This window comes from Eretmochelys imbricata, chromosome 7, assembly GCF_965152235.1.
Source record: "Eretmochelys imbricata isolate rEreImb1 chromosome 7, rEreImb1.hap1, whole genome shotgun sequence".
In the NCBI taxonomy this organism is placed as follows: domain Eukaryota; kingdom Metazoa; phylum Chordata; order Testudines; family Cheloniidae; genus Eretmochelys; species Eretmochelys imbricata.
The window spans coordinates 14630634-14645007 of NC_135578.1; the positions used below are offsets into that span (position 1 = coordinate 14630634).

The following is a 14374-nucleotide window of genomic DNA, read 5'->3' on the forward strand; positions in this document are numbered from 1 at the left end:
TAGTTTTAATAGCCTAGAGGTCGATGTCAAAGACATGATTTTCACACAAAACCTCCATATTTGTGGGCACAATTTTGCACCCACAATTAATTACATCCACCATTTTCCCCCTGCAATTCATTCAGGCCAAAATTTTCAAAAGTAGTCACTGGTTTTGGGGGGTCCAGTTTAAGACCCTTACTGTTGGATTTTCAGAGTTGCTGAGCACCTGTACCTTTGACAGAATGGACCTGGATGCGTCAAGATGAACATCCAAAACTGATGTACATTTTAAATTGTTCCATTCGTGTTTTCCAAGCTAAAATGTGGGTATAATTCATTGTAGGCAAAAAAAAAAAAAAGTGCTCCATAAAAGAAAGCTGATTTAAAAATTAGGGGTGAAATCCTAGCCCCATTAAAGTCAGTGGGAGTTTTGCCATTGATTTCAGTGGGACTAAGATTTGACGCTAGATCTGTAGATTTTAGAGGATGGTAGTTGGAGTGCTGGTTACATTCATAATGTGAAACTCAAAAGATATCCATGAACCAGAAGACTTTTTCGCTAGATTACATATAAGACATATTCTAGACATATAAGAAAGACAATTCATAGGTAAGTTCTATATAGAATACCTCATCTTTTAACAAGCAGTTACCTGTTTGTAACCCATCTTCCAGTTGTAGATGTTAAGTTCATATTTAAAACATTCCTTTAGGAAAGAAGAAGCTGGCATTTCCCACTTGACCAGAAGGTTGTTTTGTTTTAAAGACATGGTGACATTTCTAGGCAGATTCACTTTCTCTAGAAAATGAATAAGATACCAATGTATTACCCATAAAGCAATTCTCTTGGCAGGAGGTTGTTCAAAAGTTTGTCTATGGTTTGGATCTGCTTTATTTACAGCCCACGAATTTCACTTTGAGTTTGTTGTATGATAGGAAGGGGTTTAAGAGAACTGAATATATCAGTGGAAAAACAAACACTGAAAAGTTGGTAAAGCCACTGATATATTAACAATTACTGAGTAACTGACCTCCTTTATTAAAATCCTTTACAAGATTTTAAAAAACAACAACTTTCAATTATTTCATGCCTTGTAAGATTCATTATTGACAAAGAGAAGGTAAGGAGATTTTTTTCATGCAAAATAGGTCTTGTTGCTATAACCTTTTCCCCCTTTTCTCCTTAGCCTCCACCAGCTTTTGTCACCATATATCATTTCATGTTGCCTTATTTTAGGGGTTGGATGATGACCCCTAGAATTGTGTATATGGTGCTTCTATATGTCCTGCTGAGTCCATCTGTGTTGTAAGATCTTCCTGTTTTTCAACATCCTTTTGGTAATATGGTGACCGGAATACAATACTTCAGTGTATTCCAGGCACCATGCTGCCATAAAGTTTCTGAAAAATTGCAAGAAGTTCAGAGAAGAGCATTGAAACTGAATATGTGGATACCTCTAAGAAGTAAGTTTAAAAAGTTCAATATGTTTCTCTTAGTTAAGCAACATATGAAAGGAGATGTGATAAGTCTATAAATAAGTGAAGGTTGTACAAATTAAGATAGGAAGGAAATTATATAAGAGAATCCAGGGAGTATAAACTAGAGTAAAGGGATGACATAAAGGAAAAATAACCTATCAGGAAAAGCTTCCTTCCGATGAAATATGTTAAACTGTACATTAAAAACTGCTAAAAGCTGCATTGCTTGGGACATTTAAAGCTAGACTGGATAAAGCAGTAGAAAAATACTGTGGGAAACCATACTTTGGCAGGTTTCAGAGTAGCAGCCGTGTTAGTCTGTATCCGCAAAAAGAACAGGAGTACTTGTGGCACCTTAGAGACTAACAAATTTATTAGAGCATAAGCTTTCGTGGGCTACAGCCCACTTCATCGGATGCATAGAATGGAACATATTGTAAGAAGACATATATACACATACAGAGAAGATGGAAGTTGTCATACAAGCTGTAAGAGGCTAATTAATTAAGATGAGCTATTATCAGCAAGAGAAAAAAACGTTTATAGTGATACTCAAGATGGCCCATTTAGACAGTTAACAAGAAGGTGTGAGGATACTTAACTTAGGGAAATAGATTCAACATGTGTAATGACCTAGCCACTCCCAGTCTCTATTCAAACCCAAGTTAGTGGTATCTAGTTTGCATATTAATTCAAGCTCAGCAGTTTCTTGGTGGAGTCTGTTTTTGAAGCTTTTCTGTTGCAAAATTGCCACCCTTAAATCTTTTACTGAGTGGCCAGAGAGGTTGAAGTGTTCTCCTACCGGTTTTTGAATGTTATGATTCCTGATGTCAGATTTGTGTCCATTTATTCTTTTGCATAGAGACTGTCCGGTTTGGCCGATGTACATGGCAGAGGGGCATTGCTGGCACGTGATGGCATATATCACATTGGTAGATGTGCAGGTGAACGAGCCCCTGATGGCGTGGCTAATGTGATTAGGTCCTATGTTGGTGTCACTTGAATAAATATATGGACAAAGTTGGCATCGGGCTTTGTTGCAAGGATAGGTTCCTGGGGTAGTGTTTTTGTTGTGTGTTGTGTGGTTGCTGGAGAGTATTTGCTTCAGGTTGGGGGGCTGTCTGTAAGCGAGGACTGGTCTGTCTCCCAAGATCTGTGAGAGTGAGGGATCATTTTTCAGGATAGGTTGTAGATCTTTGATGATGCGCTGGAAAGGTTTTAGTTGAGGGCTGAAGGTGACAGCTAGTGGCGTTCTGTTATTTTCTTTGTTGGGCCTGTCCTCTAGTAGGTGACTTCTGGGTACTCTTCTGGCTCTGTCACTCTGTTTTTTCACTTCAGCAGGTGGGTATTGTAGTTTTAAGAATGCTTGATAGAGATCTTGTAGGTGTTTGTATCCATCTGAGGGACTGGAGCAAATGCGGTTGTATCTTAGAACTTGGCTGTAGACAACGGATCCTGTGGTGTGTCCTGGATGGAAGCTGGAGGCATGTAGGTAAGTATAGCGGTCAGTAGGTTTCCAGTATAGGGTGGTGTTTATGTGACCATTGCTTATTAGCACAGTAGTGTCCAGGAAATGGACCGCTTGTGTGGATTGGTCTAGGCTCAGGTTGATGGTGGGATGGAAATTGTTGAAATCGTGGTGGAATTCCTCAAGGGCTTCTTTTCCATGGTCCAGATGATAAAGATGTCATCAATGTAGTGCAAGTAGAGTAGGGGCGTTAGGGGACAAGACCTTTGGCAGACAGATAAATTAGGGGAACTAATAGGTTATTTCTATCTTTTAGTTTTATTGTCCTTAAATTTAAACCTAACTATTAAAATCACACTGTTAAAATCATCATATTTCCCCTAGTTCCACACTAACACCTCCAGTTTCAGAAAATATCCATGTGAACCCTTAAACTAGCCCATATCTTAAACTGGACCATGTATCATTCAAACCACCAATGAACTTCAGCAAATCTTTAAACCAAAATGCAGAGCACGTTTGAGTTTTACATCAGATTTTTTTAAGATTTCACTGCAAACATTTCACCAAGATCTAAGAAGCTATAGATATTTTAATGTGTAAAAAATAAAAATATTTACTCACGAATGGCATTTTGATTAAATATCTGTTCAAAAGGTTTGATTGCAGTGCCATTGCTTGACCCATTAATGTGTATTACGATGACTTCGTCAGTTTCACTAGTCTCTATGTAAGTGCTTGAAAATCGGCAACCAATATTTCTCTCCCATTTGTCTTTACTATATTCTTGGCATTCTTCAGTGTAGTTGTTATACCTAAATTAGATTAGTTTGTAAGACATTATTATCTTAAGGAAACCTACAAGGGTCAAAAATAGAAGCAGGCACTTACCTGTAAAATAGAAAGTATTTGGTATCTTCTGGCGCCGCTTTGCCAGCAAGCCAGGTGCAATGTAGAGATGCAGTATTATTAACGGCAGTGCAAATTACACAGGACAAGTTAGTGACTGATGTCTCAACAGCACCTATAGCACCAGTAATAGACAAAAGGTTGCACTTGTAAGGTAATACGTGCTAAATATTTACTAGCATGTTCTTACTACTCATGATTATAAAATAACTTAAAATACAATTGATTACAGTCTTTGGTTCCTTGTATATGTATATATTCTATCTAATCTGTCTATATATCAAATATTTCTCTGTCTATACATCAAATCTCTCTCATGAGTGGTGAAGCAGTTCATCCCAAACATTACAAATGTTCTTTTTATACCACAGGACATCACCACGTATTCTGTGTATGCCCCTCAATTACGGGAAACAATGTTTAGAAACGTTTTAGAAAGTTTTAAAATATTTTCTCCTAGTCCCATTCACTTGAAGCAATTTCTTTCAACCCCATTCCAGCAAAACCCTTAAGCACATGTTATACTACATTTAATGGTCTATCTGAGGACAGCCCTACTTCATTCGTGATATTACAGAAATTGCAGATCTTGCAGCTTCCACTGCAATTTGTATTTTAATTGGCTTACTTTGCACAGTCCACAATTTTGCATACATTTTGATTATGCAATTAGCACTGCACTAACATTCAATGCTTGTAAAAGGCTAACGTGACTGCACTCAATTTCTACAGCAGTTGTGTTAAGACTTTTAGTCTTCTGAGTTTTATATTGTACCTGTCACTGGTTTAAAATGAATGTAATATAGTTGCAGTAAAAAAGGTTGTTATCAAAACAATGAGCAGGCATAACATAATACGTCAGTGTTGATATCGTTCCAGTAATTTTTTCATAAACAAATAGGTCTACTTTGGCTTTTCCAAATTACTGCTATTAATAAAGGTCCATTATTACTTTTCCACGATTTTCCATGTCTTGTTCGCAACTCAGCCGCAATTATTTAAAGTTCATCCCACAATTCAAGTAGGGCCTTATATACCAACCCAAAGAGTTAAAGCTGTTAACATGACCCTGTAACTTTCCAACATGAAAAAGTTTTAAGCAACCTTTAACATTTGGTAAACAAAGACCTCAGCCTGCTTAGTACCATGGCAAATACATGATTAAAAACACCTTTTAACCTCTTATTAGAGATAGAAAAAAGAAGGGAAAACAGTTAAAGCATTTAAAATGTAAGGTATTAAGCAAGACTTTCATTTTAACAGCATCCCTTGTTCCCTTTTCGTTTACCTATAGAGAGTCTTTAGAAGGAAAACAATCTTTGTTTGACATTCTCTTAAATGGTCTTTTTTGGGGAAAAGAGAAAAAGTTAGTTGAGAAGGGCTGAAGCTGCTGTTGCTGTTCTTTTTAAAGTCTGATCCCATTTCCTAGAAAGCAAAACAAGACATATACACACAAGGGGAGAGACAAGAACAGGAAAGACAGAAAATGCAGCTTTTGGCACTGGTGTTAACTCTCAATTGCAACATTTCTGCTGGAGAAACACAGGCATAGCAGTCTTATCAGCCACTCCAAGAAGTGGCAAACTTGTACCAGTGTTGGACTAATTAGGCATTGCTTTTATCTGCCTCTCTGGGCACAGGCTCACAGACATATTGGAAAAATATGCAGTCTTGACTAGCTAAGCCTGACGTCTATTAAACAGAAGGCAAACGATGAGATAGGATAAGAGATAGGAAAGAGAAGAAATAAGGTGGGACGAACAAAAGATACACAGGCGGGGAAGAAAACAACACAGTCTCAGACTCCAGACGGTTCTGGGGTGTAGCCAGAGCAGTGGGGGTAGTGCTATCATCTGGGTCCCTCCCTTTGGCCAAGTCTGTTCAGAACATCTCTTGGTAGTAGGATGACAAAGACCCACGGTGGATCCCAGAGTTCCAGTAGGCGGGGGAGGGAGGAAAGCCATGGTGGTGAAGTTTGCTTGCTCCTGTTCTCCCATCTTTCAGTCACCGGTTGTTGACAAAGAGCTGCTGCTTGATTTTTTTTTCCTCCTAAAGACTTTTCTTTTAAGGTGCCCAAAAGGGAATGATGGGCAGAATAGCCCATTTCCTCATTATTTTGCTTGCCAATTAGGCCTAATTTCCAAAACACCAATTCTGGTTCACTGAGTTCTGGTCCCTGACTTTACCAGGCATGATCTTAACACAGTGCTTGAGTTATAACAGTAGGCTTTTTAACTAATTCTGTCTCCCTTTTGTACCTTTCCCCATCAACATTTATTGTTATAGGCTACTGTGACATTTTCTGAACTTTCACTCACTTCTTACAATTGAGCTCACAGTTAGGGTAAATTTGTAGGCCCAATTATTACTACACATAATGCATAATTTTAAGCCTCTCAGTAGTCCCATGGACTTGTAAGGGCTTTGAATCAGGACCCAAGAGTATAAGGCTTTCTCAGGCAGTTTGCATGATGTCTGACAAGTATACATACATACATACATATGTAAACAAACCTATCTATCTCTAAATAAACATTTCAAAAATCAAAAGCTTCTTAAAATCACTTCCATTTCCTTCTTTCCCAGAATTGGTTGAACCTGTTTGCATAAAGGAAGTCAGACTAGAACAGATACAACACTGCCCTTCAGGCTTTGTGATGTAATCGGCGCATTTAGACTTGAGCTGTCCTAAACTGTCTCTAGAGCAGAAGTGAACTAAATTATTAAATAAGGGGGGATTAGATGATGTCAGCTACTGTCTTTCAAGAACTCTGTTGTAAGGATTATCAAAGTTGTACAGCTCCAGAACATATTCCAGGCTTGGGGGCTTCCAAGAGTGAGTCTGGCTAGCACAGACATGACAAGAGCTGCAGAGAGATTGAAATCAGATATGGATTGGAAAGGAGATGGAAGAAGCAATGGAGATAACTATGATTCTCTGGGGCCTGTTTGCTTAGCTTTTTTGTAACACAAGGCTCTGATTGCTGATATTGCTGGATACCAGGCCAACAATGAAAACAATGCAGGATAGATGAGGACAATTGGGAACATGAAAAGTCTGTAGGAGACGAGTACTACAGACTTGTCTCATGGAGAATTCAAAATCCTAAAACAGGAGTATGTTTTCTAAAACAAAGGGTGGATGGTTAGATTTGATTTAGAAGAATGCGAGTCCATTTACAGGATCAAATCTTACAACAGCAGTGTAACCTTCTACATGCATCCCTACCATCTAAAGTGCCTCTACCTTGACCCGTAAGGATCGTTTCTAAGGCTGAGAAATAGTGCCCATCTCCGTTCAGTCCTGTCAGCATAGATAGACAATTAGTTAAAACTGTGATGAGGAACCAACTCTACTAGAAACCAAACAGGGTTCCCCAACTTATTTCACGTAGACCCCTGACCAGTTGTTAAGTAGTAGTAATTAAAAGTCAACCAGTAACCTCCAAGTGAAAAAGGTTGTTATTCTGTTACCAGTCCCCTGAGCCAATGAGTCTTCCAGGATAGGCATCTTTCTGTTCTTTTCATTTCAGGATCTTACACATTCTCATGATATCTTTGCCCACGCCCTGCTCTAACAAAACCACTACTCCACCTCCTCTTTATCAATTATATTGGCCAAACCAGGCCTATCTTAACTGATACCCTAAATCTCAGCCATCTTCTGCTCCTTGGGACTGTTGTCCCTCTGAGGGCCTAATTCTGATACCCATACTCAGATCAAATAGCATCTTGCTCCGCAAGTAGTGCCGCTGACAAAATGAAGTCATGGGGTTATAATCAGGAGTAAGATGCTATTCAGTGTGAAAAATGATACCGGAATCTGGACCAAAACTATTGTATAAGAACAATGCCATGTAGAGTAGGAGATGTGTCTTCCTTCTGAAGTTTTTAACCTGTCATCCTTTTCGTGCTTTCTTGTCTACAGACTACAACATAACATAAAATTACATTCGTAACATATCTTACCTGGTGGGGCTTGGAGTTTAGCTGTAACCCAGTTACTTTTTATTTGCGAGTTGGTATAGAGAAGCAATGTCCGAATACGTGCAGAAAAACCATTATGAAGCACAGCCATACGGGTACTGCAAGTTTTCTTTGTATCATACTTGAAAAATAAACAATTTATTAGTATCAAATGCAATGAAACCTGACCTAGGTTCTCACTCAGGGGACCAGCAAAGATAGATCTCCTAACAAAGGTGATCTTTTACTAAAGTTCAAATCATATGGTATTTGAAGGTACTTCAAATGTGTTGCTTAAGATGGGGGATTGCCTACTGGAAATGGGTTAAATGAAGATTTCCAGGTAGAGAATTTTGGTGAAACATGGATCCAAATACTATCTATATACTGGCATCAATCTGCAATAAATGCAGTAACATGAGTGGTGGACTATACCATCCAAGAGCAGTGCTGATTCAACACCTCTCCCGGACAGCCTCCAGTGAGCCAAAAATTAAAAGAAACATACCCTCACTTAGTAGAATTCCTTGGGAACCGTGACAGAAATACTGACACCTGCTATTTCCTGGGGTTAATCTCCCTTGCAACAGAGTTGTTCCCACAGACAGAGAGAGAGATGGATCTGGTCAATGGCTAATATATTTGTTTATGACACAAAACCAAAAGTAAATCTGATGAGCCAATGTATCTGAAAGTCATATCTTAATCAGTAAATCTTGGGTTTGAATTTAATATAGCACATTTAATCCAACATGTATTAGCAATACTTTACACTTACCTCGTCCCTCTCGGGAGTCATAATTTCCACATCATATCTAATAGTGTAGTTCTTTTCTTCTTGATCAGGGTTTGGTTTCCATTGCAAAAGTACTTCTGCTAGAGCAGAGACTGTGAGAGTGAAGTTAACAGGTGGGAGAACCTGAACTGTTGATTAAGGGAAAAAACAAAATAATTAATGATATACTAATGTATAAACTAATAATAGTGAGTAGTTCAGAGCAATAGCTACTTACAAGTAACTATCAATACAGGAAAATGGTTACAGACTTCACTTAAATGTTAGACTTTATTCATTCAATAGCTTCTTATAAAACATGTTTCTTATACTTGGGCAAAAGGCTGAGAGATAGGAGCAAATAGATTATTGAATAAGAATTTAATTGAAACCTAACCAAGATAAAACTATTATGAAAACCAGATTACTTTAAATTCACAAAGTTGAGTAACCTACTATCACAGCTAGTTTGTTTAAAAAAATATAGTTTTGGATCCTTCAGGTTGATTGACATAGATGGATCCCTGACATGGATGGATCCATGGATTTGTGTTGGCCCAGGGCTATCACCCACAGATCAGTTTGCACAATCAGGGCCTTACAAACAAGATGGAATTGAGTTTTGTCCCTGGGAAAAATGTATATTAAAGCATACAGAGAGATTTAATTTAAAACACAAGAATTTATATGTATAGGCTTTCCAGGATTAGATTTTTATTGGTAAATGTCTGTATACACTGCTTTCACTGTACCACACGCACACACAGAAACCGACGAAAAATATTTCCATCGGTAATCAAAATTTACAGATAGGTAAAGTAAGAGAAATGCTGCTTGAGAACTTATTCTTGTTTGGTTTAAGGACATTTACTTTGTGCATTTTGACATGTGATGTTGACAGTTAGTGTTTTAAAGTGTATTAAAGCTTTAACTTTAATAACAACACCTGCTGTCATTAAATAATTGTCTGATACACACACCCATAATTTTGCCCAACTGTGAAAATTAGAATCAATAAAAATTGGAAAAATGCTTGAAATAAAGATTGGTATTAAAAAAACTGAATTCTGCCAAGCCTACATATATGTGTGGAACATATTTATGCTGAACAAGGAAATAAGGCATAAATATTAGCAAAGATAGAAGAAGGATGGGACTGACAATTTAGAAGGACAAGGTGACAGAGACCCCGAGAGAACAAATCATGATGGGAGAAAAATGTAAGCATATAAATGGCAAGAGAACAAAAGCTTCAGGTATCACTAGGAGAAAATTACTTACTTCCTTTAGCTTGCAATGAGTTAGCCTGAAATGCCATCATTGTCCAAAGGAGAACTGGAAAAATGCTCACCAGGATGGCCATATCCTTTTGGTAATAAGTGATAATGGTTAGTTATAATACAAGATGTAGCCCCTTACCTATAAATTAACACACACAAAGTTTGTAGCGTAATATCTGAGGTGGCTACATGCAAATAAACAAAATTAAGGAAATTAAGTTGTCACCTTATAGTGCCTATCCTCCACTCCTTCCCCCGCAGGCAGGGCCATTCCTACCCATACACAAAATATGCAACTGCGTGCTGCTCCAGCCCCTGCTCCGCCTCTTCCCCATGCACCCCCCGCTCTGCCCCAGCCCCGCCCCTACTCCACCCCTTCCCCAAAGCCCCCGCCCTGCTCCACGCCCGTCCTGCCGCTTCCCGCCCCCTGCTCTTCCCCAGCCCCACCCCCACGCCACCCCTTCCCCTGAGGACTGCAGCAGGGGTCAGGCACACCGTGCATTCACTGTGTGGCAGGAAGTTTAGCGACCCAGCCCCAAACCGCTCCATTCCGCTGGCTCGTGCTGGGGGATGGTTCCCCTTTGCCCCCCAAGCCTGTTCCTGCCCCCCATGGAGGCCTGAGGCCCCTCCCCACCCCCCGCAGGGGGCTGAGTAGGGCACCAAAATGGCAAGGGATGGCCCTGCCTGCAGGTACACATCTTGCCATTACTAAATTTCTGTCCCCCTTCCCTGTGCAGCAGCTGCCGGCGTCAGTGTGCTGCGAGCTGCACCCCACAGGGAGAGGCAGGGGCAAAATCTGGAAGGTTAGGGAGGGGCTGCTGCTTTCCGAAGTGGGAGACTGAGGGTAAAGGTTGTCTATGCACACACCACAACCTTCATTCTACCCTCCTTCCCTTCCACGTACACTATTTTACTAACTTACCCCATCAACACTGTTATTGTTAGATGTGCCTGAACCGTTACTTCCACGTTCTTGCGGTTTCTAATAAAACAAGCTAGCAGGCTAGCCCTAAAGGTTACGTTCTCCAAGGACCTACATGCCTGTGTTTATTACTGGGTGTAAGAGAAGCCATTTTTGTTTGTATGAGACTGAAAGAGTGATTACTTTTAATGTTTAGTAAACAGCATGGTGTGCTGAGGTTAAACTCGGTTTTTGTGTGTGAAGTACAGAAAACCTGTTCGACTGATCATTCACACATAACCCAGTAAACAACAAGGCAGTACTGACCAGCAGGTTCCCAAACTTTCATATGATGGACTGCATCTTAAGAGAGAGACAGTCTCACTAAGAACATCCTCTGGCATGGCTGCATTCCCTCCCAGTCCGACTCACATAACTTGTCTATGGCAACTACAGCAATTCCTTACATGGAAAAATAACACTGTGAAAGTATTTAGTGTATTTTAGCTTCTGTAAAGTGATTTAGCAGCTGGAAGTGAAAAGAGCTAGCATCCTGCGACCTATCAGTTTTCCATGACCCATCAGCAAGTACTCTGCAGATCCCCAGTGATCCAGCAAGTGCACGTTTGGAAACTTCTGCTGCAGAGTAGCTATTTTTAATTTTGAGTTCATGAAAACAAGGTGTTGTGTAGCATCCAAGTCCCATTCCATTCTCTATGTTTATATCCTGTGGGGAGTTAGTTATTCGCTGGTCAGAAAAGTGAATGAGTCTGGTTGGATCTGTGGCTTTTCTAACTGATCAGTCTCAGGGGAGCCAAGCTTGGCCTCCATCTGCTACTATGGAGTTGGAAGCAGATTTGGCCTGATACTTGATGCCCTTCTGAGATCCATGGGAATTTCAAAGAATCATGCCATGGCCATCCACATGCCTGCACAATATCTCCAAGACCACTTGCCCTCAATGGCAGTATAGCTCCTGAAAAGCCATGTGTCTATGGATTTCACCATTGGCTGTAATTAGTGTGGTGGCTGTAAGTCAACCTAACATAGGTTGACTTAGGGCTGTAGTGTAGACATGCCCTAAAATGGGCTATTTAATTGTTGCCTAATCTGTATGTAAAGACACAGAAATCATACCAATAAAAAAGTCTTTATGTAAGAAAAGACCCAGTGGGTCTTGCAAAAATACGAAATATAGCATTTCTTTAAAATTCCATTTGCAAGCCTCATACAGATTTTCAGTTTTTCTTCTTCCATAAACATTACTAAAGATACAAAAATCTACAGACAATGGCTAGATCATATTTCTGCTAAAACGCATTCAAATTACTGAAAAATCACATACAAATCCTAACAGGGACGTCTGAGCCTCCCAGAGGCAATGCAACAGTACTTACCGTTTAGTTTTGGTATTATTGAAGCCGATGTAATCAGAGTATTGAACTGGATTTCACTTATGATTAAACTTTTTAGCTATGGGAGGTGCTTTATTATTGCTTCATAGCTGCAGCAGTACCCTTATGTAATGTTTTAAAGAGAGCTTTATATTTCTCTGAGTAAATGGGGAGCACAACGCTGGCAATCAAATTTTTCAACCGTAGGTGCCTAAAGGTTAGGCACCTGAGTTCATCTCTAGATTTCTAAAATGCACAGCTTGTCAGATGTGCTAAAGACCCACCTCTTGTACTGACTTCAGTAATTTCAGAACATTGACTTGGACGGAGGCTGCTGGTACTTAGCATGCCTGCAAATCAAGCCATATATTTAGTAGCTGAAAGATGGATTTGGGTGCCTAACACCCAAGTTTGTAAATTTTTACCTTGGAGTCAAGAGATCTGGTTTCTAATTCTTCTTCCACCACATACTTTTCCTGGGACCTTGGAAGGACACTAGGCCCTGGTCTACAATACAGAATTACTTCAGTATAAGTATATCACTCAGGAGTATGCATAATCCAGCACTATGTCGGCAGGAGAGCTTCTCCCAATGACATAACTACCGTCTCTCCCAGAGGTGGATTAACTAAGCCAATGGGAGTTTTCTCCCATCGGCTTAGAGTGTTTTCATTAAAGAGCTACAGCAGTGCAGTTGCATTGGTGCAGCTGTGCCAAGCAGCGTTTTAAGTGTAGACCTGTCCTAAGATTCCTGGACCCTCAATTTCCCATTTGAAAAATGGGAGAAAAATATTATACTAATGCAGATCAGTTTACCTTGACTGAATCTTATGTTGTTTTATCCTTGAATCCTTGTGATTTTAGCTCCAAATCTTTTCCTTCCTCATTTCTTTTTATTTTATACTTCATTTTTCCATCACCCCAGTAGAGAAAAATTAACTCTTTAAAGAGGCATTTCCATACTCACGTGATACTACAAACTTTTCAGATATATTTATCATTGTTCTTCATCATTTACTGGTGGGTGTGTATGTGAAATTACTGAAAATGTAATCAAACGAAAATGTATGCAGTGTAGTTGTAGCCATGTTGGACCCAGGATATTTCAGAGACAGGGTGAGCAAGGTAAAATCTTCTATTGGTGTTAACGGGCCACTCTGCCTTGAATGGTCCCTTATACTATGTGCTAACTATTTATGCTATGTTTCAGAGTAGCAGCCGTGTTAGTCTGTGTTCGCAAAAAGAAAAGGAGTACTTGTGGCACTTTAGAGACTAAGATGCCACAAGTACTCCTTTTCTATTTATGCTAAGCATTCCATTCCATGTTGCATTTTGCTATGACATCGGAAGTACCTTTCCCAGACCTGAAGAAGAGCTCTGTGTGCCTCCAAAGCTTTTCTCGCTCACCAGCAGAAGTTGGTCCAATAAAAGATACTACCTCACCCACCTTGTCTCTCTGATCAAACAAAAGTGTCATTTTAAATAATTAGACAAGGTGATTAGATATCCACAATAGCATTAACAGCCTATTCACTAATACGCATAAGTATTCACACTGAAATAAGAGGCAAGCAAATTTTGATTACGAATGGTATAAAATAAATACTGTAGAAAATGATAAATAATATCTTCCGTCTTAAAAGACAGCAAAAAGCCACAGTTGCAGAAAACATCTGCTAGAAGTTAAGGTTTTTCTTACGTATTAGCACAGCTGCAGTCTAGTCCACTGTCAAGAGTTTACTGACTGGGAGCAGGTTCCAGACTCTCATTTCCCAGTGCACGAAAGACAAGGCAATCTGTAAAAGGGATACCCATTCACTGCTCCAAAAAATGTTCCTTGAGGTTTGCAGCAGAATCCTAAGGGTTCATTTCAGATTCTTAGCTCTGTTTCTGAAAACTGGCCTCTGGGCAGCTCTCTCCGTGTTTCTTTTATAACTCTGCTCTGTGTTTAAATGCAACTCTGAGACGTACGTTAGAAATGATGACGGATGATTAATTAGGAGACTGCAGAAAAAAAGGGAACTGTGCATGTAACCACAGAATGAAGAGCTTTCTTAAGCAATGAAATGGCTTTACTTCTACCTGTGTTGGCTTAATTATATACCATAATATGGTGGGACTATAAATAATTTGGCATATAGCAATATGATACAACACACCACAATGATTTTTGTCTTTCATACAAACTGCATCCCGAAATGCTCTGCGGGATTAAAGAAT

At 39.5% G+C, this 14374-nt stretch overlaps 1 protein-coding gene across 2 annotated transcripts in view; it reads right to left on the reverse strand.

Annotated features, from left to right (window-relative positions):
- Positions 1-14079, reverse strand: part of IL5RA (interleukin 5 receptor subunit alpha) — a 28100-nt gene extending 14021 nt beyond the window's left edge. Inside the window, exons 1-7 of one of the 2 annotated variants that reach the window (XM_077821681.1) lie at positions 13854-14079; positions 9861-9945; positions 8583-8728; positions 7808-7946; positions 3821-3953; positions 3554-3744; positions 636-781 (exon numbers count right to left, since the gene is read on the reverse strand). In XM_077821681.1, the coding sequence (XP_077677807.1) occupies positions 636-781; positions 3554-3744; positions 3821-3953; positions 7808-7946; positions 8583-8728; positions 9861-9942 (837 nt within the window). In that variant the 5' untranslated portion in view covers positions 9943-9945; positions 13854-14079. Of the gene's footprint in view, positions 1-635; positions 782-3553; positions 3745-3820; positions 3954-7807; positions 7947-8582; positions 8729-9860; positions 9946-10085; positions 10155-13853 lie in introns of those variants that run through there. The other variant, XM_077821680.1, reaches the window with a different exon arrangement.
- Between the last annotated feature and the right edge of the window lie 295 nt (positions 14080-14374).